Source organism: Leopardus geoffroyi, chromosome X, assembly GCF_018350155.1.
Source record: "Leopardus geoffroyi isolate Oge1 chromosome X, O.geoffroyi_Oge1_pat1.0, whole genome shotgun sequence".
Classification (NCBI taxonomy): Eukaryota; Metazoa; Chordata; class Mammalia; order Carnivora; family Felidae; genus Leopardus; species Leopardus geoffroyi.
In genome coordinates this window covers 36,733,652-36,757,333 of record NC_059343.1, presented here as the reverse complement: position 1 = coordinate 36,757,333, position 23,682 = coordinate 36,733,652, and the positions used below count along the sequence as shown (strand labels likewise).

Genomic DNA, 23,682 nt, shown 5'->3' with positions numbered 1-23,682 from the left:
CCTCTAGGAGGAGTGCAGCACAGACCTGTTACTCAAAGCTGTGGTTTGTTCAAGGCTTGCTGAGCCCCCTGCTCCCTTCAGGATGTGGTGTCTGGCCACAGCCGCATCTCCAGGGTGCTGTTCGCCGGCCCCCACTGCTACAGCGAGCAGCTGTTCTTGCGGCCGGCCCACCCTTAATCAGGGTGTAAAGAGTCTCTACTTTGAGGAGCTGATTTCTCAGCAAATTGTGGGAGTATTTCCCTCAAGAACAACTTTAAAAACAGCAGAAATTACGGTCTGGAGTTGGGAAGTTGATAACCGCACAGAAAAGTGATGAGCTTTGTAAGAAGGGTCCAATGACAAAACATAAATGGACCTACTAATCAAAGGTTCATTATATTTGGCTTTTGCCTTTTCATTGTAGGTTTGCATGCAGTGGCTAGACATGGTCTTCTAGAAAGGCACACCACGGAAACACTGTAGCAGTCTCGGTGGCAGTCCTAAGAATTAGACCTAGGGGCACCTGGGTGGCGCAGTCGGTTAAGCATCTGACTTCAGCTCAGGTCATGATCTCACAGTTTGTGAGTTCGAGCGCCGCATCGGGCTCTGTGCTGACAGTCTGAAGCCTGTTTCAGATTCTGTGTCTCCCCCTCTCTCTCTGCCCCTCCCTTGCTTGCACTCTGTTCTTTCTCTTTCTCGCTCTCTCAGAAATAAATAAAAACATTAAAAAATTAGAAAAAAAAAAGGAATGACCTCAGAGGTGGCAATCGGAAAGTAGATGGCAAATCAGGTTCAGGGAAGGGAAGAAACTTCAGCATCAGATTAGATGAGGCAAAAAGTATTTTTGAGGGCAGTCACATTTTGAATTTCAACATCTTTGAGTGACTTAAGGTTAATTCACATGCTTCTGAGCCTGCCGTACTTTTTTTTTTTTTTTAAGGCTCTTTGAAAAGCCAAAAGTAGATAGAAAAATTCCTGAAAAGGAAACATTTGATGATAGAATTCTAAAAATAATTTAGGCCATCAGATTGCCGCAGGTACAAAACACATACCCACACCTACGCCCTGGGAAACAGTAACTTGTATTGCAGGGAGATTTGGGGAATTAAAAAGGCAGAACTCTCACCACTGTCCCTTTCTTCCCAGGACTAGGGTTTCCTGGCCACTTTATTACCAATCATTTCTTCTGAATTTCTAGATACAGTTGTCTTGAAGTGAAGTCCCCTGCTCCCCATCACTTCTTGTCCATATTCAAGGGGCAAGAAGAGAGATGTGAGGGGAAGGCAAGGTATAGTTGGGCACTTGAGGTCTTACCTCCAGAAAACCTACAGTAATAAATGGCAGCCACCAAAGTGCTTTTTATATATATTCATTCAATTGTTAAAATATCTCTGAGATAGATACTATTATTACTACCATTTTCTAGATGAGGAGATTTAGGCCCATAGAAGATAAATAACTTCCTGATATTAATATAACAGCTATAGCGTAGGGCTTCGATTTGGACGCAGGCAGTGTGACTTCAGAGCCCATATTCTTAGCTGCCACCAGAATCTGGTTTATTGTCTTCGATAAGGTGACCAGGTATCCCCAGTGACCCAAAAACGTGTTGCACTTGTATATCTGTTTGCAGTTTTCAATCTGGAAATTTATTAACTCCTGCCAACTCCCCATTATAAAGATACATTTTCCCCCTTTGTAATAGGTAAGTAATCTGAAGGTCCTATTTTGAGCCTCTGTGAATGTATTGTTTCCCTTTCACTTAGTTGATTTTAGCATTCACTGATGATCCTTGCCCAAATCAGTTCTTACATTGATGGATGCATCTTGATAATATTTTGATGGACGCAGATATATTAGACTTGAAGTAGTCATTTCAAGGCATCACTCTAAACAAGTCTTGGTGTTGAGATAATTCTCCAACTGTGCTATGTGTTGGCATAGCTTCTGATATTACCATGTTTTCTCTTCTTCCCTGTCCTCCATCAAAAACCAGCCTAAAATGTATTGTTTTAGTAAACCAACAAATAGAGTGTTGAAGCCGGGAAACATAAGTTCTGTTGAGTGCCATACCTCCAGAAATACCAGTAGTGAAAATTGGAAAAACAAACAAACAAAAAACACAAGGTTAAATGTTCATGCACAAGTCTGTAACTCATTTCGTTGGCAGTGCTTTGGCCAGCAGAGGGCAATGTATTACCAGCCCTAGTTAAACCTCTCTTGTAATTAAAGGCTGAAACATGAGCTGCCCATATTGCTCTATTTTCCAGCTAGAAATGTAAAACAATTTAAAAGTTTAGTTTTTTTAAGTTCTAACAACATGATAAACTTCAAACTTTATTTGACTAGCTGAACAGCACTTTAAATGTGATAGAGTATAAGTAATTGTATGGACAGAGATTTCTGTCCTTAAGATGAAAACCCATTACCACTTATCTGCCTTTAATAGGGTACATCCTGTGAGGACTTTTTGGTTTTGTAGCAGTGATTATCACAAGAGTCACCTTTGTAGAACATTCACAACTACAATTATTCTGGTAGTAAAAAGAGTCTGACATTTTAGTATGTGAAAGTTGTAATCATCTAGTTTTATTTAGCTTTTTTTTTTTTTCTTAATCCTAGCAACTTATGGACATAGTTTTAAAAGTTAAAAAATATTGAAATGCTAGGTGCATGGGTGGTTCCATTGGTTAAGCATCCGACGTCGGTTCAGGACATGATCTCACGGTTCATGGGTCCAGGCCCCTCATCAGGCTCTGCATTGACAGTGCGGAGCCTGCTTGGCATTCTCTCTCTCCCTTTCTCTCTGCCCCTCCCTCACTTGCTGCCTCTCTCTCTCTCTCTCTCTCTCTCTCTCTCTCTCTCTCAAAATAAATAAAAAAATAAAAATAAGTACTACTGAAAGGCTTATAGTGAAAACATGTCTATTAATAAATGTAACTTAAAGCATATTTCACCTAATGAAGAAGGCATAGGTGAAGTCACTCTTCTCCTCCCCTGTAGTCCTTCCTCCCGTGGGCTTAACAAACTCTGCAGATCTTTTCATCTAAGACACCCCTTAACCAGGTGGCTTGCTTTTCAGTTCTCTGCATCAGGGGGTACATATGCTTGTTTGTATGTCTGAGGACACATGGTTTGCTACTAAATCTTCAGTAACCTCCCCAGCCTACAGTAGTTTGGAAAATAGCTATCTCCGTCTTCGTCACGGACACAGCTTTCAAGTAAAATAACTCAAGGCATTGCCTCTTTTGTTAACGAAATTACTTACTGTATCTATTGTCACCTCATTAGAAACAGGACAGATACTTTTCTATTTCTATTTTATATGCACCATGTCTTCATTGCTGCATACCAAGCCACCCCCAGACTTGACAGCTTATGACAACCATAAGTTCCCTCTTCAGTTCTGCAATTTGTTCTGGGCTCAGCTGGGCAGTTCTTCTGTCAGTCTCACCTGGGGTCATTCCTGTAGTTCTGTAGCCTCTTAGTCATTTGAGACTGGATGGTCCACGATGACCTCACTCACGTGTCCAGAGCCTCAGCTGGGATGGCCATGCACACTGAGCATCTCTCTCTGTGTGATCTTTCCACTGGGTTTATTTATAATGTGATGGTCTCAGGCTTCCAAGAGGACAAAACTAGACGCTGCAAGGCATCTTAAGGTTTTGCTCAGATGTCCTGCAACATCCACCACATTTTATTGGTCAAAGCAAGTCACAATAGCTGCCCAGATTCAAGAGGTGGGCAAAGACTCCACCTCTAAATGGGAGGAGCTGCAGGGAATTTTAATCTACTGTTTTCAAGCTACTGCATTTTTTTAAATGTGCTTGCTATTGTAACGTTTTGTCTTGATTTTTGTATTTTTTCCCCAAAAGTGTGTTTGCGTTGGCTCTTTCTCTGGGGATTAATACATTATTACCTCAGAGTCCATGGTTTCTTGGGCAATATTTCAAAAAGAAAAGTTGAGTTTACTTTGCAAAGAGGGTGCCCGCTGTGTCCCACTTTGGTCTTGGAGCTGTCATTTTGTTTTGATTGTTTCTTATATTGAAAAGTACATCAAAAGTATCATGAATCCATGCTGTTTCTTGTGTACTTCTTATCCCTTTCCTGATTCCAGAATATTAATCCAGCTTTTCAGTAAAACTAAAATAAAAGCCCATTCTCACTAGTGTGATCCTGAAAGCTGGATAAATTCATCACCCTTTCCAATACCGAAGCCCAAAAGGGTGTGGAAAGATGGATAAGTGTAACTCTCCCCTATGGTAGCTTCCTCCCACCCTGCCGCCCCACCGACCCACCCACCTACCATGCTGGATTGTAGTCTCTACTTATGGAGACTGTCAGACCAGGAGACCCACATTTAGTTACTTAGCTGATTCCTCTCACTCGTTGCCCCATATATTTGGAACCGTGTAATCAGGCCCCATAGGAGCTGACCCTGTGTGTTCCAGTGTTTTTCAAGACTCGCTGGCCACAAAGGGGAACTGAATATGAACATGCATGCAAACCTCATCAGTTCCCTTTGCAACCAGCTGAAAGTTGTTTTTGATATAGAGGAAACAATGTTTTTCTTTTGAGTACCAAACAATTTCCACGCAGACCTGAAGCATTTCTGCTTCTGTGACAGATCAGGGAACACACAAAAAAGAAGATGGCACTAAGTTGTGAGGAAGGCAGTTTAAAGACAAAGTAGGAAAACAGAGCAAAAACTGAATTGAGGAAGAGAAAGAGGTGCTGCCGTATGCAGGAAAGGAACAAAGCAGAGGTGGGGGATTGGGGTACTAGAAAGTCTTAGAGAACACGAGAAGAGGCAGGAACTGTAGAAAGGAAATGTCTATAACAGGAAAGGGGCTAGAGTAGCATTGCCAGCAGTATTAACAGAAGTCATTAAAATCTTTTGGTCCAGAAGTTTGCCATTAGATAAAATTTGAAAATATAACTGATTAGAGTGATTATCATTCCCACCCAAGTTCATGCTAGGAAGCCACGTAGGTTTATAGGAAAGATGCCTTGTCCCCACTTCAGAATGCAGTGTGGTAACCTGTTGGGCCACTCGGATTACCAAACAAAACCAAGGGTCAATAAGAAAGCAGAGAAACCTAAGCACGTAACATAAAGGTCTCTTAAAAACTGAGAACAAACTGAGGCTTGTTGGGGGGTGGGAGGGAGGGGAGGGTGAGTGATGAGCATTGAAGAGGGCATCTTTTGGGATGAGCACTGGGTGTTGTATGGAATCCAATTTGACAATAAATTTCATATATTGAAAAAAAAAGGTCTCAAAGTTCCTAGAATACACCAACTCACTTTAGAGTTTAAACGGTTTATCTAGCAATAGAAATGCCTACTACGTGCTGAGCAAGAGACCTAGGTCAAATTCACCACAAAAGAAGATTGAGGGAAACTGCTTGGGGAGCATTGACCGTACATCAAGCAGCCTCCCGACCCTCCCCTGCCCCCCCCCCCCGACAACATGCACACATCTGAGTAGCCCCAACGACGTTACTGTAGTGGCACATATGGCACAGCTAGATCGCAGGTGGCCCCTGCTTGCCACGCAGGCAGTTAATGTTCTGTAAGACCCAAAACTTCTATTAAAGGGATCTAGGGATGCCTGGGTGGCTTAGTTAGTTAAGTGCCGACTTCGGCTCAGGTCATGATCTCGCGGTTCGTGAGTTCGAGCCCCACGTTGGGCTCGGTGCTGACAGCTCTGAGCCTGGAGCCTGCTTCCGATTCTGCGTCTCCCTCTCTCTGTGTTCCTCCCCTGCTCTCTCTCTCTCTTAAAATAAATAATAAACATTAAAAATTTTGTTTTAAATAAGGGGATCTGAAGAACATCTAATCCAAACTTCATTAAATACTTAAAATTCTCTGCTACCTTCCCAGCCTGCTGGGGATCCAAACTATATTGAAACACTTCTACTAACAAATAACTCACTGGCTTTCTATTCTTTGTGAGATCTGTAATTATTAGAAAACCCTGTCTTACAATCTGGAGAAACACGCTGCTTACAAATCCCATCCTTCACTAATCCTCTTTCAGCTTGCTCCCTGAAGCTACACACGCATGTTGTCGCTCTAACATCTTTCCTTTAGTCTTCTGCTTTAAGGCAACATAATCTCATTCGTTCACCTGGTTTTCTGGGATCCTGCAAGGTGCCCTCACTGTCCTCTTCTATTTGTTCAACATTCAGAGTATGGTTCTGACTAGCGCAATACCAGTCTGTTGCCACTCTTGTCCTCGACGTTGCTGTTATTAATGAAATCTGAAGTTAAGTGATTACCCTTTGTGAGTTTCTTCCCCCCACCTCATTTGATCCAGATCAGCTTCCACTGTATACCTTCCGAGTTATGATGTTCACCTTCAGCTTCTGGCCATTTGAGTATTTGGATGACATATTGAATGTTTCCTCCTGACCAGGTAGATTTATTAACTCACTCAGTCCTCATGACAACACTATGAGTTAGGTACTCCTTGTTTTCTCAGTAGAAGAAAGAGAGTTTGCCCAAGGTTGCACAGTAAGTGGTGGAGCCAGAAATTGAACTAGGGCAGTCTGGCTGCAACAGCCAACTTTCTAACCTGGCTGTTACAGTGACTCTCGGTTCTATTATTTATTACTGTTTAATGTCACTGGGCCAAGAAGACCTATTGGATCCAGCCCCACCATCATCCCTGCCAGGGCCTTACTGATGGGATGATGATACTGCTCCATTGTTCAAGACTCTTCTCTGGGACTCTGTTTGGATGGTCAGAACCAACATCTTCTATGTTAATACATTTAAAGGTCACTCCCTGGCCTAGGAGACTTTCTAGGCTTTCAAATCATTTGCATATCTATGCTCAGATGTTTGCATTTTGTAGTTTAACTCTCAGAAAAGATTTCTGTGTTCTCAGGGTGCCTCATTTGGACTCTGTTTATGACTGTAATGCCAGGCTAATTATAATTTCCTCTGCAAATTCCTTAGCATGGTTTTTGAGAGATGTATATCAAAGGGCCAGGGTTCATCTAGATTTTTTATTAGCAAGTTTCTTTAAAGCAAAAGAGAAAAACATCTTAACTTTGTGATGTCTGGCAAAAGAAACCATAAACAAAGGACAAGGTAAGGCCCATGCAGATACAAGTGATTTACAACCCACGTAAACAACAAAAGATTAGTATCCAGAATATGTAAAGAGGTATTTCAACAATTTGAAAGAAAAGAGTAAAAGATAAGCAACTAACTAAGGGGTAAAAGGGGAGAGGCATAGACATGAACCAGGCCATTTACCCAAGAAGAAACCTGAATGGGGGGAAGCATGAGATGATGTTCCATTTCATTTGTAATCAGGCAAGCACGAATTAAAACCACAGGGAGATACCATTCACACCTACCAGACGGACAAAAGTTAGTAAATCTGACAAAACTAAGTATTGGGAAACAAGAACTCATATCTTGCTAGTGGTGGGAGAGGTATACAAATTGGTAAAATACCTTTGGAGAGCGTTTGTCACAACAGAGATAAATTGAGGATGTGCATACCCTTACAACCAAGCATTTCTACTTCTAGGTGTGAACCATAGAGAAATTCCACACTTGTGCACAGAGCATATAAAAGACTTCACTTAACCCTGGTTTCTCATAGCGAAAAAGTGGAAACCACCTAAGGGCCCACTGTTAGGTAAAATGGAGAATTGAACTGAACTATTGTTTGTTCCCACAGTAAAATACTGTGTATCAGTGAAATGAATAAATGAGGCCTACATGTATCAACAAACATAAATTGAGTGAAAAAGTTACAAAGAGGTGTAGTGATAACATACTATTTGTATAAAGTTTAATAACAAATCTAATGCTTATTGTTATACATGCCTATGTGACAAAAGTATACAGATACACATCAGAATGATACGTTGTAACTTCAGGAAAGAGGCTACCTCAAGATGAGCTTTAGTGAAGCTAGCTTTTGGGGTTATGTATGGGTACAAGAGAACAGTTAAGAAATAGGACAAGTGTCAACATCTGTTAAATTTGGGTGATGGCTGCTTGCTGCTTGTTATGTTTTTTTTGTATGTTTGAAATGTTTTAGAACTAAAAAAAAAAAAAAAAAAAAATGATACATGGAATGATCAAGCCAGAATATAACCGTAGCACTTAACTGTTAATCCTGAAATAATTGTATGACTTACTAAAGCAAAAAGAGATTCTATGCATCAGCCACACCTGTATTCAAAACACAATTAGAAACCTTTATCCAGGATGTTTGGGTGGCTCAGTCGGGTAAGTGGCCAACTCTTGATCTCAGCTCAGGTCTTGATCTCTCAAGGTCATGAGTTCAAACCCTGTTTTGGGTTCCGTGCTGGGCGTGAAGCCTACTTAAAAAACAAAACAAAAAGCATTTTTCAAATCTCATGTTATGATAGTTCTTCATGCACTCTTAAGCAGCAGCAAAATTAGTAAGGGTGAGATGGTCTAAAATTTGATTATTTTCCCCAAACTTTATGCTTTTTTACTAGATTATTGTCCATGTTTCAGGCAGAGCTTTCACAGAGTGTGCAAATGTGCCATAGCTAGAAAACCAGTCTTTAAGATTTTGGCTTTTGACATCACACAGTTCTGATGAGTGATAAACAGAATTATTTGCCCCAAATACATGTTGCCAGTTTATGGTTGGTTTGTTTAAGACATCTCAGTAGTTAGCCATTGTGCTTGGGCAGAATGAAATGAAAACAAAAAGCATTGTCTTAGCAGAGACCATGTCTATGGAGTTAGAAGTCTACTAACTAACATCCCGTCATATGTCAAAGACCGTTTTACTTACATGACTGCGGTAGAGATAAGATGATAATGTGTGTCCAGCACTTAGCATAGTAGAGGGCACATAAACATGTCTTACTTTGCTTCTCATTTTCTTGCATGTGAACTTGAGAGGGGGGAAATAAGAGGCATCGCAGAAGTTTAGGACAAACCTAGCACTTCCTTTCCAGCTCTGAATCTGTTGTTACCACCAGCCAGCCAGCCCCCTCATATCTTCATCTGCAAACCAGACTGCATTGAGGCACTGCAACAGCCATTTACTGGTGTGTGTTCTCAACTGGGCCATGTAGCCATGAAAAAAGACATTGCATCATCCAACGTGAGAGTGTGCCTTCGTTTCTATCTTAGTTGATAGTTCAGGGTACATTCTGAGTTTTGAATGCTTTCTTCTGATCAAAAATAGAAGTTTCTTTGCAAGTTATGTTGTCTGTTGGTGCCTGACATAAGAGGCTCTCCTAAGTAGATGTCATCATCTGTTGTGAGTATTTCTCCCACTTTGTGCTTTTGCTTTTATATTAGTTTGTGGCGTTTGATCAAAAAAAATAGTAAGTGTGCATTTTCCCTTTAGTTATTTCTCATTTTGTTAATAGAAGGTTCTTTCCCATCCACAGATGAGTTAGTCACTTACATATTTTTAAATCTTTTATTGATTTCATTATTTACATCTGACAGTCTAATCGACTTACAGTTTTTGGTGTGGAATGAGGCGAGGCTGTAAACTGACTTTTGATTTTAAATAAGCACAGCACTATTTATTAACCCATCCCTTCCTTCCCCTGTGCCCTTCGTGATGTTTCCTTTATTTGCAGTGGTTCTCCCTGAGGGAGGAAAGTGTATCACAGTCACTCAGGAAGCTTTCCAGAAATCCTCTTAACCCCACTTTGGACAATTCTAGCGCATCTTGAATACCAGAATCTTTGGCCGCCCTCTGATTATCCCTGCCCCTTCTCTTGTGAGAACCATTAATTATGTCATATAATCTACTCCTGTATCATCAAGGGTCTGCTTAGAGATGTGGATTCTGTTCCACTGATAAGCATACCCTTGGACCTGCTGCATGGTGCTCTTCTTATTGAACGACATGAATGCATTTTAATATCTGGCCAAATAAGTTTCCATTCATATTTCAAAAACCTAAAAAATAGCCTGTTAACATGTTTCTGCAAAATCCAGGTTGCCTTTGGAGAGAACTCTATTTCATGTTGTTTTGCTCTTGCGGGTAACTTTCAGTAAGGCTTTGCTTCACAGAGTTGTAATTATCTTAGTTCTACTTTTATATCAGCAGGACTGAAGAATCCATTTTAAAAGAAGTTGAAAATAAAGCCTTCTGTACTTGAACAAAATTTCCTTTTTCTGTTGACCTGATCTTAGAAATTCAACCATCATCAAACCCAGCTCTGCACGGAATACTTTTCCAAAATGAATAGCAATACTCAGCATTTAGGCCTCAGTGTGGCAGCCAGGCAGTTAAGTTTGCCCTTGTTTAGTTTTGCATATGTGAGATGCTATTTAGAAACTTGTTCTGAATATCTTTTGCAGGGTGAGGATATGTATATACCTCAGAATTTCCTTTTTCTGTATGCTTCTAGAGCTAAACCTTGGGTTGGGGGAGGTAGGGACAAGTGCTTCCTGCTTGCAAACACTAATGCTCAGTAAGAAATAAAAGATTATATATAATAAATAGCCTTAAATTTGGTAAGCCAGTAGCATGTTTTTCTAAAAATTTACAAACCTTCTCAGGATTCAGTTTACTATAAGGCATATTATTAGTGAAACTTCTATCAATAAACAAAATCTGTTATAAGCTTATGCACAGATTGACTTTTATCAAAATTTATTTTACTGAAAATATTATACCACAAATTAATTCAGTGTTGTAATTTTCCATTTTTTTTAAGAATGCCATTGTACAGGACTTTGTATAGGGATCATCTCATTTAATATAAATAATGACACAGCTTCTAGAACTATGAGTGTATTTATATTTCTTTTAATGTTCATAAAACTAATAGTAATGTGATTTAAGCATCCAAACTGTATGTTTACAATAGAGACATGAAGGGGTATAAAATGCTTACTAGTAATGTAAAAGAAAATTTTTTTAACTTTGAGAACATGAGGGGAAATTCATACTGTCATATTTTAAAACCATACAAACAGAAATGCTGAATTTCAGTTTGGTGGTATTTGCTAATAATGTCAGAGCCAAGTAATACAAGTTTTTTCTGAGCTAATTTTTCTGCAAATTTCAATTTTCTCAAAGGTTTCTTGTTTCTTAAATATAATTCCACTTTGACCTGTTCTTTATTCAATCAGTTGTGTGTACTTACCAAAATATGGCTGTGCACTAATTGTATACAAGGCAAATCCCATTAAAACTTATTCAACCCATGGGGCGGGCACCTGGGTGGCTCAGTAAGTTAAGCATCCAGCTTCAGCTCAGGTCATGATCTCATGGTTTGTGAGTTCAAGCCCCGCGTCGGCCTCTGTGCTGACAGCTTGGAGCCTAGAGCCTGCTTCTGTTTCTGTATCTCCCCTCTCTCTGTCCCTCCCTCCCTCTCCCTCCCCCTTTCTCTCTCTCTCTCTCTCTCTCTCTCTCTCTCTATCTGTCTCTCTCAAATAACATTAAAAAAAATTCTATTCGGGACACCTGGGTGGCTCAGTTGGTTGAGCATCCAACTTCGGCTCAGGTCATGATCTCACGGTTTGTGAGTTCGAGCCCTGTGTCAGGCTCTGCTGACAGCTCAGAGCCGGGAGCCTGCTTTGGATTCTGTGTCTCCCTCTGTCTCTGCCTCTTCCCCACTCACACGCTGTGTCTCTTTCTCTCAAAAAATGAATAAAAATCAAAAAAAGTGTTTTTTTTTTATTGAAATTCAACCCTAACAAAATTCTTCATACTCTTTAATACTGATTTCTCAACGAGCGGCCCACCTGAAGTTTGAAGAATTATTCTAACTATAAGAAATTCTCATACTCTGTGACAAACTTATGAATGGATCTTTGGAGTTTGTCATAACAGGCTTTTACATATTTACTCAATAGCATTCTGATTCTATGTGTGACCAAAAAAACTGAACACATGCTGGACAAACTTTTAAGAATGCTTCCTTTAATGACATCTCCTGATTCCAATTGTATGATGCTCTGTGCAGTTATATCCAGATACACCAAACAAGAAAAAAACGAAATACACCCACATTTTCAATTCTGTTAAGCACCCCTTCCCTCCCTCCTTGTCTCATTCATCCACTCATTCATTTATTCAGCGGATACCTCTCAGTGTGCCTTGCAACACACTAATCTCCCAGGAGCCCTTTTGATAAATAAGACCCCTTTCTCTTGGAGCTTAGTCTCCAGTTAGTTTTGAGCATACACGGAAATTTCAGAGCTTGCTTCCTTTAATTCTAATCTATAATTTTGTTTTCTTATAAAATATTTCAAACACTCAGCAATATGCCAAAAATAATATGACAGATACCCAAGTACTATCACAGAGGCTTAACAGACATTAACATTTTGCCATGTTGGCTTCAAATCTCTCCAGCTGCAACCATTAACCTTAAGTTGGTGTGTTATGTTGTGTATATTATGCACATTTTGTTGTTACATATCTATAGATCCATAAATAATGTGGTATTTTATGTGTTTTTGTGTTTTACATAAATGATTTCACATGGTATATACCCTTTTTGCAGTTGGGGTCTGGGGAGGGTGTTTTTTATTCAACATTGTTTTTTGTTGATTCTCCATGTTGATGCATGCAGGTGTAGTTCCTTGAAGCACTGTGTAATACTCCCTTTTGTGAATAAGCCACAGTGTATTTCTCCATTCCTTTGCTGATGCATACTCAACTTAGGTCATTTCGAAGCTTATGATGTTATGAACTAGTAGTTCACTGAGCATGATTATGTATGTTTTTTTGTGAACATGCTTGAGTCGTTCTGTCCAATGTATACCTAGTAGCAGACTTGATGGATCATAAAGTGTGCATATCTTCAATTTTACTCCAGTAAAGTGTGGTCCAAGATGGCAGAGTCATTCATAAATCTGCTTTAAGGAAGGTGGGGGTTTAAGTCCTATTGCCAGGCTATCAAATTCTTAGCTTATCTGTTCTTTGATTTTATTGTACAGTATTTAAATTCTATTTTATCTAAGCAGTGATAGATAATAAATGTTTTTAATTTTTAAGTAGAATTTTATTATGTCATCTATTATGGAGGTTCAGGCATAAATTAATACACTAGCAAATTATATAGGCTTTTTAAATGACAAAGAACATATTTTCTGACATGTTGTTGGTCCTCAAATCATTTATCTTTTAAAAAAAAAAACTATTTTGAGAGAGAGAGAGAGAGAGAGACAGAGTGCACAAGTGGGGAAGGGGGGATTCTCTTCCTCCCCCCTTCCCCACTTGTGCACTCTGTCTCTCTCTCAAAATAAATCGTGACCAGACGTTTAACCGACTGAGCCATCCACGTGTCTCCAAATCATTTACCTTTGAAACACACTCTAATATTAAGTGCTTAATTTTGAGTAACTACTTTAGTGACTTGAGAAAGTATGATATTTTAATTATTCTGTTGTTAAAACTATAAATTTCACTGAACTCTATAATCTATGTTAAGAGTGTTAACAACATGTTTTGAAAAGATTTTACATACAGATTTAAAATCTAGTGATGAGTATAAGCTTCTCTTGCCCTTGAAATATTTTACAACTAAGCAAATGAAATATCACAAATATGCAACAAGCTTTGAGCAGATCTGAGCTTTGCAAATGCTAGAACTTTGTTTCATAGGTTTTAGTTCTTCAAAGTATTAAGATGTTGTATTTTCTCATTCTTTTTAATGTGTTTACTTCAAGTGATTTAAGAAGGAGACTGAATTTTAGCTGCAGCAGATGTATCATGCAGGGAGTACCCTGGTTTAAATTCTGACGTGCTTTCACTTCTGCTCGCTTCCCCTTGAAAGCGTCTAGAAAGAAGCTGGCACATTATTTTGCGGATGTTACTGGACATCAGGAAATACATGACTGGGTCTAAGCAACTATTGAAAGACGAGAAAACCAGCATGATCTCGTTGGTTTTGTGAACAATTTCCTTCCAATAGCAAGGTGGATTGTTTAGCTGTGAAAAAATATAGACAAATCGGAAGGCATGATACGGAACAAAACATATAGTAAAAATGATGAGTACAATAAAGGAATTCCGAGCTGTGGTGGCATATTTACCAGAGTTGGGAAATTTGGACCTCCTTTTAGAAATCCTCAGTAGATTCTTGCCGATCTTAATATATGAAAGGATTATTAGTAAGAAAATTAGCCAGAACATTACCACAAGAAAGAGGTTAAAAATTGCTTCTCCCTTGGCATTCGTCCTCTCTCTATAATGGAAGCACATTGTGGAATTATTGGAATCATGGCCTTCTTTCTTAGGGGCTAATATAATCATAGCTAGAAATCCAGCAAGAGCAACTGTCCATACTATACAGCAAACATAAATACTTTGTTTGGTTGTTACTGCCTTCCGTTGTTGTATAGACCGATTGATTTTTATGTAGCGATCCAAACTGATGAATCCAAGCAAAATAATGCTAATGTACATGTTCATATAAAATAGTGTTCCCACAGCCCTGCAAAGGATCATATTGAGTGTCCACTTGTTCTGGTTAATGTGATACATTATGCGGAAAGGCAGGCAGAAGATCAGTAAGAGATCTGCAATGGCTACATTCAGTAGGTAAATCTGAATGGAGTTTCTCTTGCGGTGGATACCCAGAAATACATAGAGGGCGATTATGTTTCCAACCAGTCCCACGATGAAAATAACAGAGAAGGATACTGTTAACACGCTAGAGAGCAGTTTCTCATCCATGACACAGTTAGTATCTGATGTTCCTGACATGGTGTGTGGCGTTGGGATGCTGTGATTAGCTGTAAAGTTCACTCCCTGAGAGGACCAAGGCCAGCTGTAGGCCGAAGTGGTTGGCATCGTTACGGCGTGACTTCTCATTGTCTGGTGTAGGGATCAAAAAGTGAAGGTGCTAAATGACGTGTTCCTTGTGTGTAGCTCTGGTATCTTCAGAATTTTCCTACAAGGGAAAGCAGCATTGAGTTATTTGCCATTTTAATAAGTTACTTTAAGCACAAATAATAAGCGATATATTTTCAGGTGGGAGAAACTTTGAGTATCTGCACTATGTATGTAGCAGCAGCATGGTACCACAACTCAAGCAGTAAGTGTACTAGAGTCTTAGGGAATGTCCTGCTCTAACCTTTCCTATGGCTGTGGTATATGTTCAAGGTTTGTTTTATTTAACTTGCCGTATGGAGTTTGTTATGGGAATAGAGACAGACGTATGGAGAAATGACAGCTCATATTGTTCAAAGATAAGGGTCTATTTCCCGAAAGGTAGTTACAGCCTGAGTGAGCTGGACCCACTGCTGACCCCTGCCCAGCTCCCTGCCTTGACTCCTTCCCTTGTGTCTGGTGTCCGTTCATTTGGGCAAGGATTGCCACACAGCATATGACATAAACTGTGGCAGTCTTCCATCCCGGGGGGGAATAGAAGAAAGAGTCCTAAATTTCTTCCTTTTCAAGCTAAGACCAAGTTGGGCGTATTAAAATCATTTGCCTGCGAGCTATGCAGACCCAAGAAAGCAGAACACCTGCCCCCTCAGACAGACTCTTGTAACAAGGTAGCCAAACAAAACCAAGCCGGGTGGCAAAGGCTGCCAGTTAGTTGAGACAGACAGTCTCCTGACCCGGAAGCATAGAGTGATAGTACAGATGGGAAGCACGATGTGCATTCCAAGATTCTGAAACAACTAACTGCAGCTTACTATGCCCCAGGTTAGGTCATTTGCAACTGTCGCTTGAACCTTATAAGAGTGTGTGTGAATTCCACTTGTTTGCCGCAGCAGAGAATGTTAGCAGCGCCACCTATTCTTGGCTCCTTCCTGGGCATTGAGTGCAATGAAGCCCTCAGTCTGAGAGGCCATCATAAGGAGCTAGAAGACATGAAGAGAGGGTCCCAGGAGGTCTCAGAGTGACTGCCCCATTTCTCTACAGCAGCATCTCAGCAGGTGTAACACAAAGACATTCCGAGCAAGGTTACCAAAATCAGACCTGACTAACTCTGTGACCTTGGTCACACCAATTCATCTTTTCTAAGCTTCAGGTTTCTCATCTGTAGAAATGCACAATGTGTATGAAGAACTTAACCCCGGGCACATAAAAGTACTCAATGAAAATTAGTTTTAAAAAAAACAAAACACCTGGGTGCCTGAGTGTCTCGCTCAGTCAGTTGAATATCCAACTTCGGCTCAGGTCACGAACTGAGTTTGTGAGTTCAAGCCCTGTGTCAGGCTCTGTGCTGACAGCTGGGAGCCTGGAGCCTGCTTCGGATTCTGTGTCTTCTCTCTCTCTCTCTCTCTCTCTCTCTCTCTCTCTCTCTCTCTCTCAAAAATAAATAAACGTTTAAAAAATAAAAAAAAATTTAAAAACCACCTTTGGGGGATGCCTGAGTGGCTCAGTTGGTTGAACCTCCAACTCTTGATCTCAGCTCAGGTCATGGTCCTAGGGTCATGGGATCAAGCCCTGCATCAGGCTCTGAGCTGAGCATGGAGCCTGCTTAAGATTCTCTCTCCCTGTGCCCCTCTCCCCTGCTCATGCACATGCATTCTCTCTCCCCCACCCCCATCACTCTCCCCCATTCACACTCTCTCTCTCTCTCTAAAATTTATATATATAAAAACACCTTTGGGCTAATCTCATTTTAGTAAATATTTCATACATGGCTAAGTACTGCATGGAAACCAAAAGTGGAACAAGTCCAAGATCCTGCTCTCAGGAAACATTTTTGTAGACATGCACATTCAAATTCTGAATGCTATATTGTAAAGTGGAATTGAATGAAAATAACTTCTGGATGTGACATGGTACCCAGAGAAATACATTTGGAAGAACTTAGCCTTTCTTAATATTCCACCTATAATTTGATCAAGAAGAAACCATATAGTTGAGGGTAAAATTCCAGTTTAAAATTTTGCTAAAGAGGGAAAATTGATTCCAGGGAAGAAGAACTGGCTGGTGAAGAGGAAGTTATGTAATCTATCTCTGGTAAGAGCCTGTCTCCACAGTTCAGGTCAGTGGAGGGAGGGAGGCAGGCGGACCCAGTCTAGTCTGTCCTGTGTCTCAACTGCAGGAACCAATTTCAGCAAAGTTGAAACTTACATGCATGTATCTGGTGATCAGAAATTCTAAAAGGAAAGGGCAATCTAGGAAGAATGGAAGCCGATAATGCAATCTAGATTACCAGGAAGAGGAAAAGGGTGCCTGAAGGAGGAATTTGCATTGTATGGTTAGGTGGGAAACTTGCTGCAGCTTGGGTAGAAACCTCCCATGGCCACTGATGAAAGGGAATTTGATGGCAAGTGACATGACTTTAAGAGCTCAGATAGCCAAAATGCCTGTAAAAACTCATCTGTAAGTAGTTCTTTTTTTTTTTTTTTTTTTTTTTTTTTTTTTTCCTTCTTCCATGCCAGATCTTAAACTCCATTAGGATTGGGAACCAAGTCTTTTTTTTGTTTGTTTGCCTCTGTGTAGCAAGTGCTTAGCACAATAAATATTGCTGAATGAAAGAGGGAATTTAGTAGAAAAGCAGGTGGAGTTCTACATGTGGACAGCAAAATCAGCTGTTCAAGTACAGGAAGAGCTTTGACTGCATTAAGAAAATTGCATTTGACCGAGGTTGCTGGGTTGGTAGTATGATGCGCCTACAGCAAAAACTAACCCCCTTCTTTGGTTGAATTCACAGATATGGAATGTCTTAAGTGGAGATTGTCACCACTAACCTGAAGGTTGTCACTACTAGTACTGAACTGGAATACAGCCATTTCATCCTAACATCACACTTAGAAACTGCCACAGACCACATGGGGAGAAAAGCCCAAATTATGTCATAGGAGCGAGCTGAAGGAAGTAGGCACCTTACCCTGGAGATACAGAAGACACTGTCAGTGGCTCTCAATCCTGAGCTGCATATTAGAACCCCTTTGAGGGCTTTTTAAAGATACCACTGCCTGGCTCCAGCCCCAGATCTTCTGATTTAATTGATCTGGAATGGGCTCCAGGCAATGGTTTCCTTTAAAAGCTCCTCAGGGGATTCTAATGTGCATAGAGAATTGAACCCTTGAGCTAGATGGCTGACCCATTAACTAATATTTATTTAGCAGTTGCTGTGTACCAGGCAGTGTGTTAAGCACATTTATATTCATGTACATAATCCTTATATTAAACTTGTGAGGTAGGTATTACAAAAGAGACAATGAGAAATCAAGAGGTTGTGAACTTTACCCATGACCACACAATTCTTTAAATGGCAGTACCCAAGCTGGGACTCAGATCTGCCTACCTTTTAGGGTCCATGATCCCTAAACCTCACTCCTCCTGATCACATATGAACAGCATTTTCTTTTTTAATTCTGAGTTCTGTCAGCAGTATTTAGACATGATTCCTTCAACATTATCCACGTTGGCAATTTTTTTAAGATTTTTTTTTTAAGTAATCATTACACCCATTGTGGGGCTCAAAGTCACAACCCCAAGATCAAGAGTCATATGTTCCACTGACTGAGCAGCCAGACACCCCTTAAAGATTTTATTTTTTTAAGTAATCTTTATACCCAGGGTGGGGCTTGAACTCACAACCCCAAGATCAAAAGTCACATGTTCTACTGACTGAGCCAGCCAGGTGCCCCTCACATTAGCAATTTTAAGAAGAGGCTATACCTTCTAGCTTTAGTTTTTTGGAAAAAGGTATTAATCTTTTCATTTGCCCTGTCCATTAGAGTAAGTAAAGAAGTCCAGAGTTTACAGAATCACAAATCATTCATCAGAATGTTTAGTTTCAAACTTACTTCTAGGCCTGAAAGCCATAATCAGGATGTTTCTAGAAAGCTGTTAGCACAAAAACCTTTCTGGTTTTGCTTTATTTTCAAGCCTAAAGAAAATAAAGTAAGGGGAGCCTGGATGGCTCAGTTGATTGAGAGTCCAGCTCTTGATTTCAACTCAGGTCATGATCTCACAGTTCATGGAACTGAGCCCCACGTCTGGGCTCTGTGATGACAATGGGGGGGCCTGTTTGGGATTTTCTCTCTTTCTCTCTTGCCCCTCCCCATGCATGCATGCATGCTCTTGCTGTCTCTCAAAATAGATAAACATTTTTTAAAAAAAGAGAAAATAAATGGGGCGCCTAGGTGGCTCAGATGGTTGAGCATTTGACTTCGGCTCAGGTTATGATCTCATGGCTTGTGAGTTCGAGCCCCATGTTGGGCTCTGTGCTGACAGCTTGGAGCCTGGAGCCTGCTTCAGATTCTGTGTCTGTCTGTCTGTCTGTATCTCTCTCTCTGCCCCTCCCCCGCTCGCACTCTCTGTCTCTCAAAAATAAATAAACATTAAAAAAAAAACGAGAGAGAAAATAAAGCAAAAGCAATGCGTTTGTTTAAATAGTAATAGTAGCCATCATTTAGAACCATGTATTAGATGGCTAGTGTCTAGTCATCTATTAACAAATTAACAGATTAGATTCTGTTTTACACTTAATGGCTGATGTTTGCCTCCTTTCAATGTGTCCGTCACTCACTATTCTTAAGGCCATCTGTTGATGTATTAAAAACTACTTATTTGATAAGAATGGCCAGTGAGGACAAGAAACAGACCACTGTGTTCACATAGTGGACTAATTTCCCAGTGGGCATTGAGACTCCTGTGCTATATTGAAGTCACAATGGTTTCCTGATAGTAGATGGTAAAGGTTTTTTAAGTGTTGTTACTTGACAAATCCTGAAGCTTGCCATGCTGTGTTAGTGCTGCATTTGTAGCTGGTACCACCACCCCCTTCCAATAGTCTTCATCTGGCTCACATAGGAGCTTCTGTACTGGAGGGCAGCACCCTACAGATTCCGCGGTGGCCTCGAATAAGCAAAAGCTTTTTCTTTTCTTTTTAAGTTTGCATTTATTTAAGTAATCTCTACACGCAACATGGATCTCGAACTCACAAACCTGAGATGAAGAGTTGCATGCTCTTGTGACTGAGCCAGCCAGGCAATCCGAGCAAAAGCTTTTTAAATGCATTCTGGGTACGTTTGTGAAAACATCACATCGCTCTGTTAAAATACATACCTATTTGGCAATAGTAGCAACCTTTCACTGTTTGTAGTTTGACTTGATAGTGACCGGATCCCTCAGGCCATGCTTCAAAAAATTGCACTAATTGCTGCATACAGAATAAAAATCAAAAGCATGTTGCTTAGGAAATAATACAATTAGTAGTACATTCGATTTTGCTATAAATTTAACAGTAAAGTACAACCATTGAAACTAGGGAGTCAGCATAACCATAACGTTAATAAGTGATAGATCACTTCTACCACATTGGAAATAAAATTGGTTGCTTATGAAAATAACTTTCAGTCAACTCAAGTGGCTCTGCAGGTCTTTATGGCAGAATGCAAAAGACAGTGTAAAGCAGTGTGACCGCATCGATAGATGAGCTTCAGTCCCTGCAGTGTCCTCAAGTACTTCAAGTAACTAAGAAGACAGCCTCATTTTAAGTCAAACCAAGGCAGAGGTCTCATTCGAGCACCTTACTCAGGGCTCCAGAAAGCAAAGTGGTCCTAGTCACCACGAAGCCGCTTTCACTTTTAATATTCAGAGAATCAAATTTTGACTGAAATAATGGATCATTTCTATAAACTGAAATCAAGGAGTACTCACAGTTCAGGCTCTCTTGCAGTAAAGGAGCAGAGCCCCAAGCTTCCCTAAACACAGAGACTCTTCTTTATGTGTCAGCTGGGTTCTCCATCCGGTGGTGGTTCACTTGGTTGAGGTTGTCTTTTTATATATTTGCATGTGGTAATCAGGCTGTTTCCCCCCCCCACCACCACCCCTTTTCTTTCTTTTTTCGATATGATACCCCTCTGAGTCCTTGTAGAAATGTTAACAAAGAAAAAAAAAAAAAAAAAAAGCCAGCCCACCAGCATGCAGCAACTTCATGTTTAAGGTCAGTCAACATTCCTTTAGAAGATTTTTTCTATGCATACCTTTCACCTTGGCAGTTGTAGGAAGTTTTCCCTTATCCTCCCCAGATAAAGAAGTTTTATGAATTCTAAGCAGAAATACACATTTTCTGTTTTTCCTAAGAAGTGATGCATAATATGCATTGCATTTGCTGTTTCTTTCGGGATTCACTTTAGAAATTAAGCTATTCACAGAAAATGGCGTTCCCGTATTGAATTCTCCTAACATCAGTAACGAATTATTTTATTCTTTTTTTTTAAGTTTTGAGTTTTTTTTTTCAACTTTTATTTGACCTGTACATTATTTTAGTGTATGTTCATGCATACCCTGAAGATCTTGGATTTATTTTCTAAAACAGTCTTACAATTTTGGACGAGATGAGATTTGGGATCGTATTCTCCCCTTTTTATCACTGTGACAGACTCTCCCAAGTAAATTGACATATCTCCTATCTTCTACAGAAAATAATGAAGGAATTCTGCAGTTTTTGTTTTGGTCCCAATCCAATATTTAATGACTATCTGTCTATCTCTGTAACTGCTGGCCTTGCAGTTTCATGGCATTTCCCTTTTTTTGTTGTCATCTGAAACGAAAGATTAGTTTTTATCCTCCCCATAATTGTCACCGTGCAGCTTTACTTATGCTAAATAACATTTAACTCACTGGGCTTTATCTAACATTCTAATTATATCTGGGTACTTACACGCTTCTGAACCCGTATTCTCCAGAGCTTTTGCTTTGTTATAAATATGACACATGGGACAGAATATTTTTAGATTCTAGAATGAAAATATTTTGTAGCTTTTACTTCCCCCTTAGAACTCCTGAGAAGGAAGAAGATTACTGTGTTGGTCGGGCAGGAATTTCATGTGTGTGCGGTTAAAAAAAAAAAAAGTGTAATATTAAACTTGCTATCTTAACAATTTTTAAACATACAATCCAATACTGTTAAGTATATTTATATTGTTGTGCAGCAGATCTCTGGAACTTTTCATCATGCAAAACTGAAACTCTGTCATCACTAAATACTAATTCCCTTTCCCTGCCCTTGGCAATTACTTTTCTATTTTATATGATTTTCACTAATATAGATCATTCATTTGAGTGAAATGATACTGTATTTCATTCTTTTATGACTGGCTTTTTTCGTTTAGCATAATATTCTCGAGGTTCCCCCATGTCATAGCATGTGACAGGACCGCCTTCTTTCTCAAGCTGAGTAATGTTCCATTGCATGTGTGTATCTCTCGCATTTTCTTTATCCATGCATCTGTCAGTGGACATTTGAGTTGCTTCCACCTCTTGGCTATTGTGAATAAAGCTTCAGTAAGCGTGGCTATGCAAATATATTTTGGCAGAATTTTTTATGACTTAAATAGGTGTTTATCTATTAGCATTCTATTTCACTAAATCTAGCATAAATCTTTTTATATTATACTAGCAACCTTTCCACACCTAAGCCTCCCATTTCAAAATACTAACCCTGTTTTCATCTTCAGTGCCCTGGTGGCCCTACTATGACCAGATTTCAGTGCACATAACGGTCCCCAACTTACAGTGGTTCAACTTCAGATTTTTCGGCTTTGCAGTGGTGCAAAAACCATGTGTGCTCAGCAGAAACTGCACTTCAAATTTTGATCTTTTCCCAGGCAAGCGATATGTGGCGCCAGCAGTGTTGCCGGCAGTGGCGGCGAGCTGCAGCTCCTGGTTGGCCATACTGTCTCGAGACTCAATAACCGATACGCTTACAACCATTGTATACCCATGCAAGCATTCTCTTTTTCGCTTTGGATATAGTATTCAATAAATTACATGAGATATTTAGCACATTGTTATAAAATATGCTTTGTGATAGATGAGTTTGCCCAACTAGAGGCTAACGTAAGCGTTCTGAGCATGTTTAAAGTAGGCTAGGCTAAACTATGGGATTTGGGAGATTAGGTGTATTAAATGCCATTTTCAACTTATGATATATTCTTTTCTTTTAATGTTTATTTTTGAGAGAGAGAGACAGAGACAGACAAAGTGTGAGTGGGGGAGGGGCAGAGAGAGAGGGAGGCACAAAATCTGAAGCAGGATCTGGGCTCCAAGCTGTCATCACAGAGCCCGGCGCGAACCCACGAACCGTGAGATCATGACCTGAGCTGAAGTTGAACGCCCATCCGACCAAGTCAACCCAGGCACCTCTCAACTTAATGATATTTTCAACTTATGATGGGTTTATAAGGACATAACCCGATTGTATATTGAGGAAGATCTGTAATCTTTTTCTAGTTCTTCCTTTACATGAACTTTTTCCTATTCATTCTGAGCTTTCTACTCTCTGTCTCTGTTTCCTCTTCCTCCTTTGTTGGTATCTTAGCCTGTTATTTATATATAGAAAAGCATAAATAAATGGATACATTTGTCTGGTACCATCTATCACTGATTATCACCATCTTCTCTTTATCTAAGTCCCAACCCTGGTTAAGTTCAGCCCACCACCTACTCCAGACCTGAACCTTGCTGGTTAACATGAAGACTACTAGGTACAAACACACAGTCGTGTTGATGGGTCTCTCTTCACGTTCATGACCACAAACCTCAAGTGGGCTCCTGTGTTGCCACCAGTCCTGCTGTATTTCCTTAGTGTGGTGGTTCTCAGAACATGGCTTCCAGACCAGTAGCATCAACATCACTCAAGAACTCATTAGAAATGCATGTTCTTGACCTCACCCCAGACCTTATGAATCCATAGCTCTGGGCATGGAAGCCAGCAAAGCTGTGTGATTCTGATGCTGACGTTTGACAACCGTTGCCTCAGTCAGTTCATTCTCCTGTTCTTTGAAAGT

The 23,682-nt window shown here is 40.0% G+C and overlaps 2 protein-coding genes across 21 annotated transcripts in view; one reads left to right on the top strand and one right to left on the bottom strand.

The window, feature by feature from the left end:
* Positions 1-23,682, top strand: part of CASK (calcium/calmodulin dependent serine protein kinase) — a 358,135-nt gene that overhangs the window by 189,857 nt on the left and 144,596 nt on the right. The gene's annotated exons all lie outside the window — the stretch shown is intronic.
* GPR34 (G protein-coupled receptor 34) lies at positions 13,358-20,935 on the bottom strand. Of its 2 annotated transcripts, XM_045471871.1 has the most exons (4): positions 20,549-20,935; positions 19,955-20,048; positions 14,002-14,861; positions 13,781-13,897 (listed from the first exon to the last, which is right to left on the bottom strand). In XM_045471871.1, the coding sequence occupies exons 3-4, from the start codon at positions 14,780-14,782 to the stop codon at positions 13,818-13,820; spliced, it is 861 nt and encodes a 286-aa protein (XP_045327827.1). In that variant the 5' UTR covers positions 14,783-14,861; positions 19,955-20,048; positions 20,549-20,935; the 3' UTR covers positions 13,781-13,817. The 2 variants fall into 2 exon arrangements, with proteins under 2 accessions (XP_045327826.1, XP_045327827.1); XM_045471870.1 differs by having other exon boundaries at positions 13,358-14,861; positions 20,549-20,766.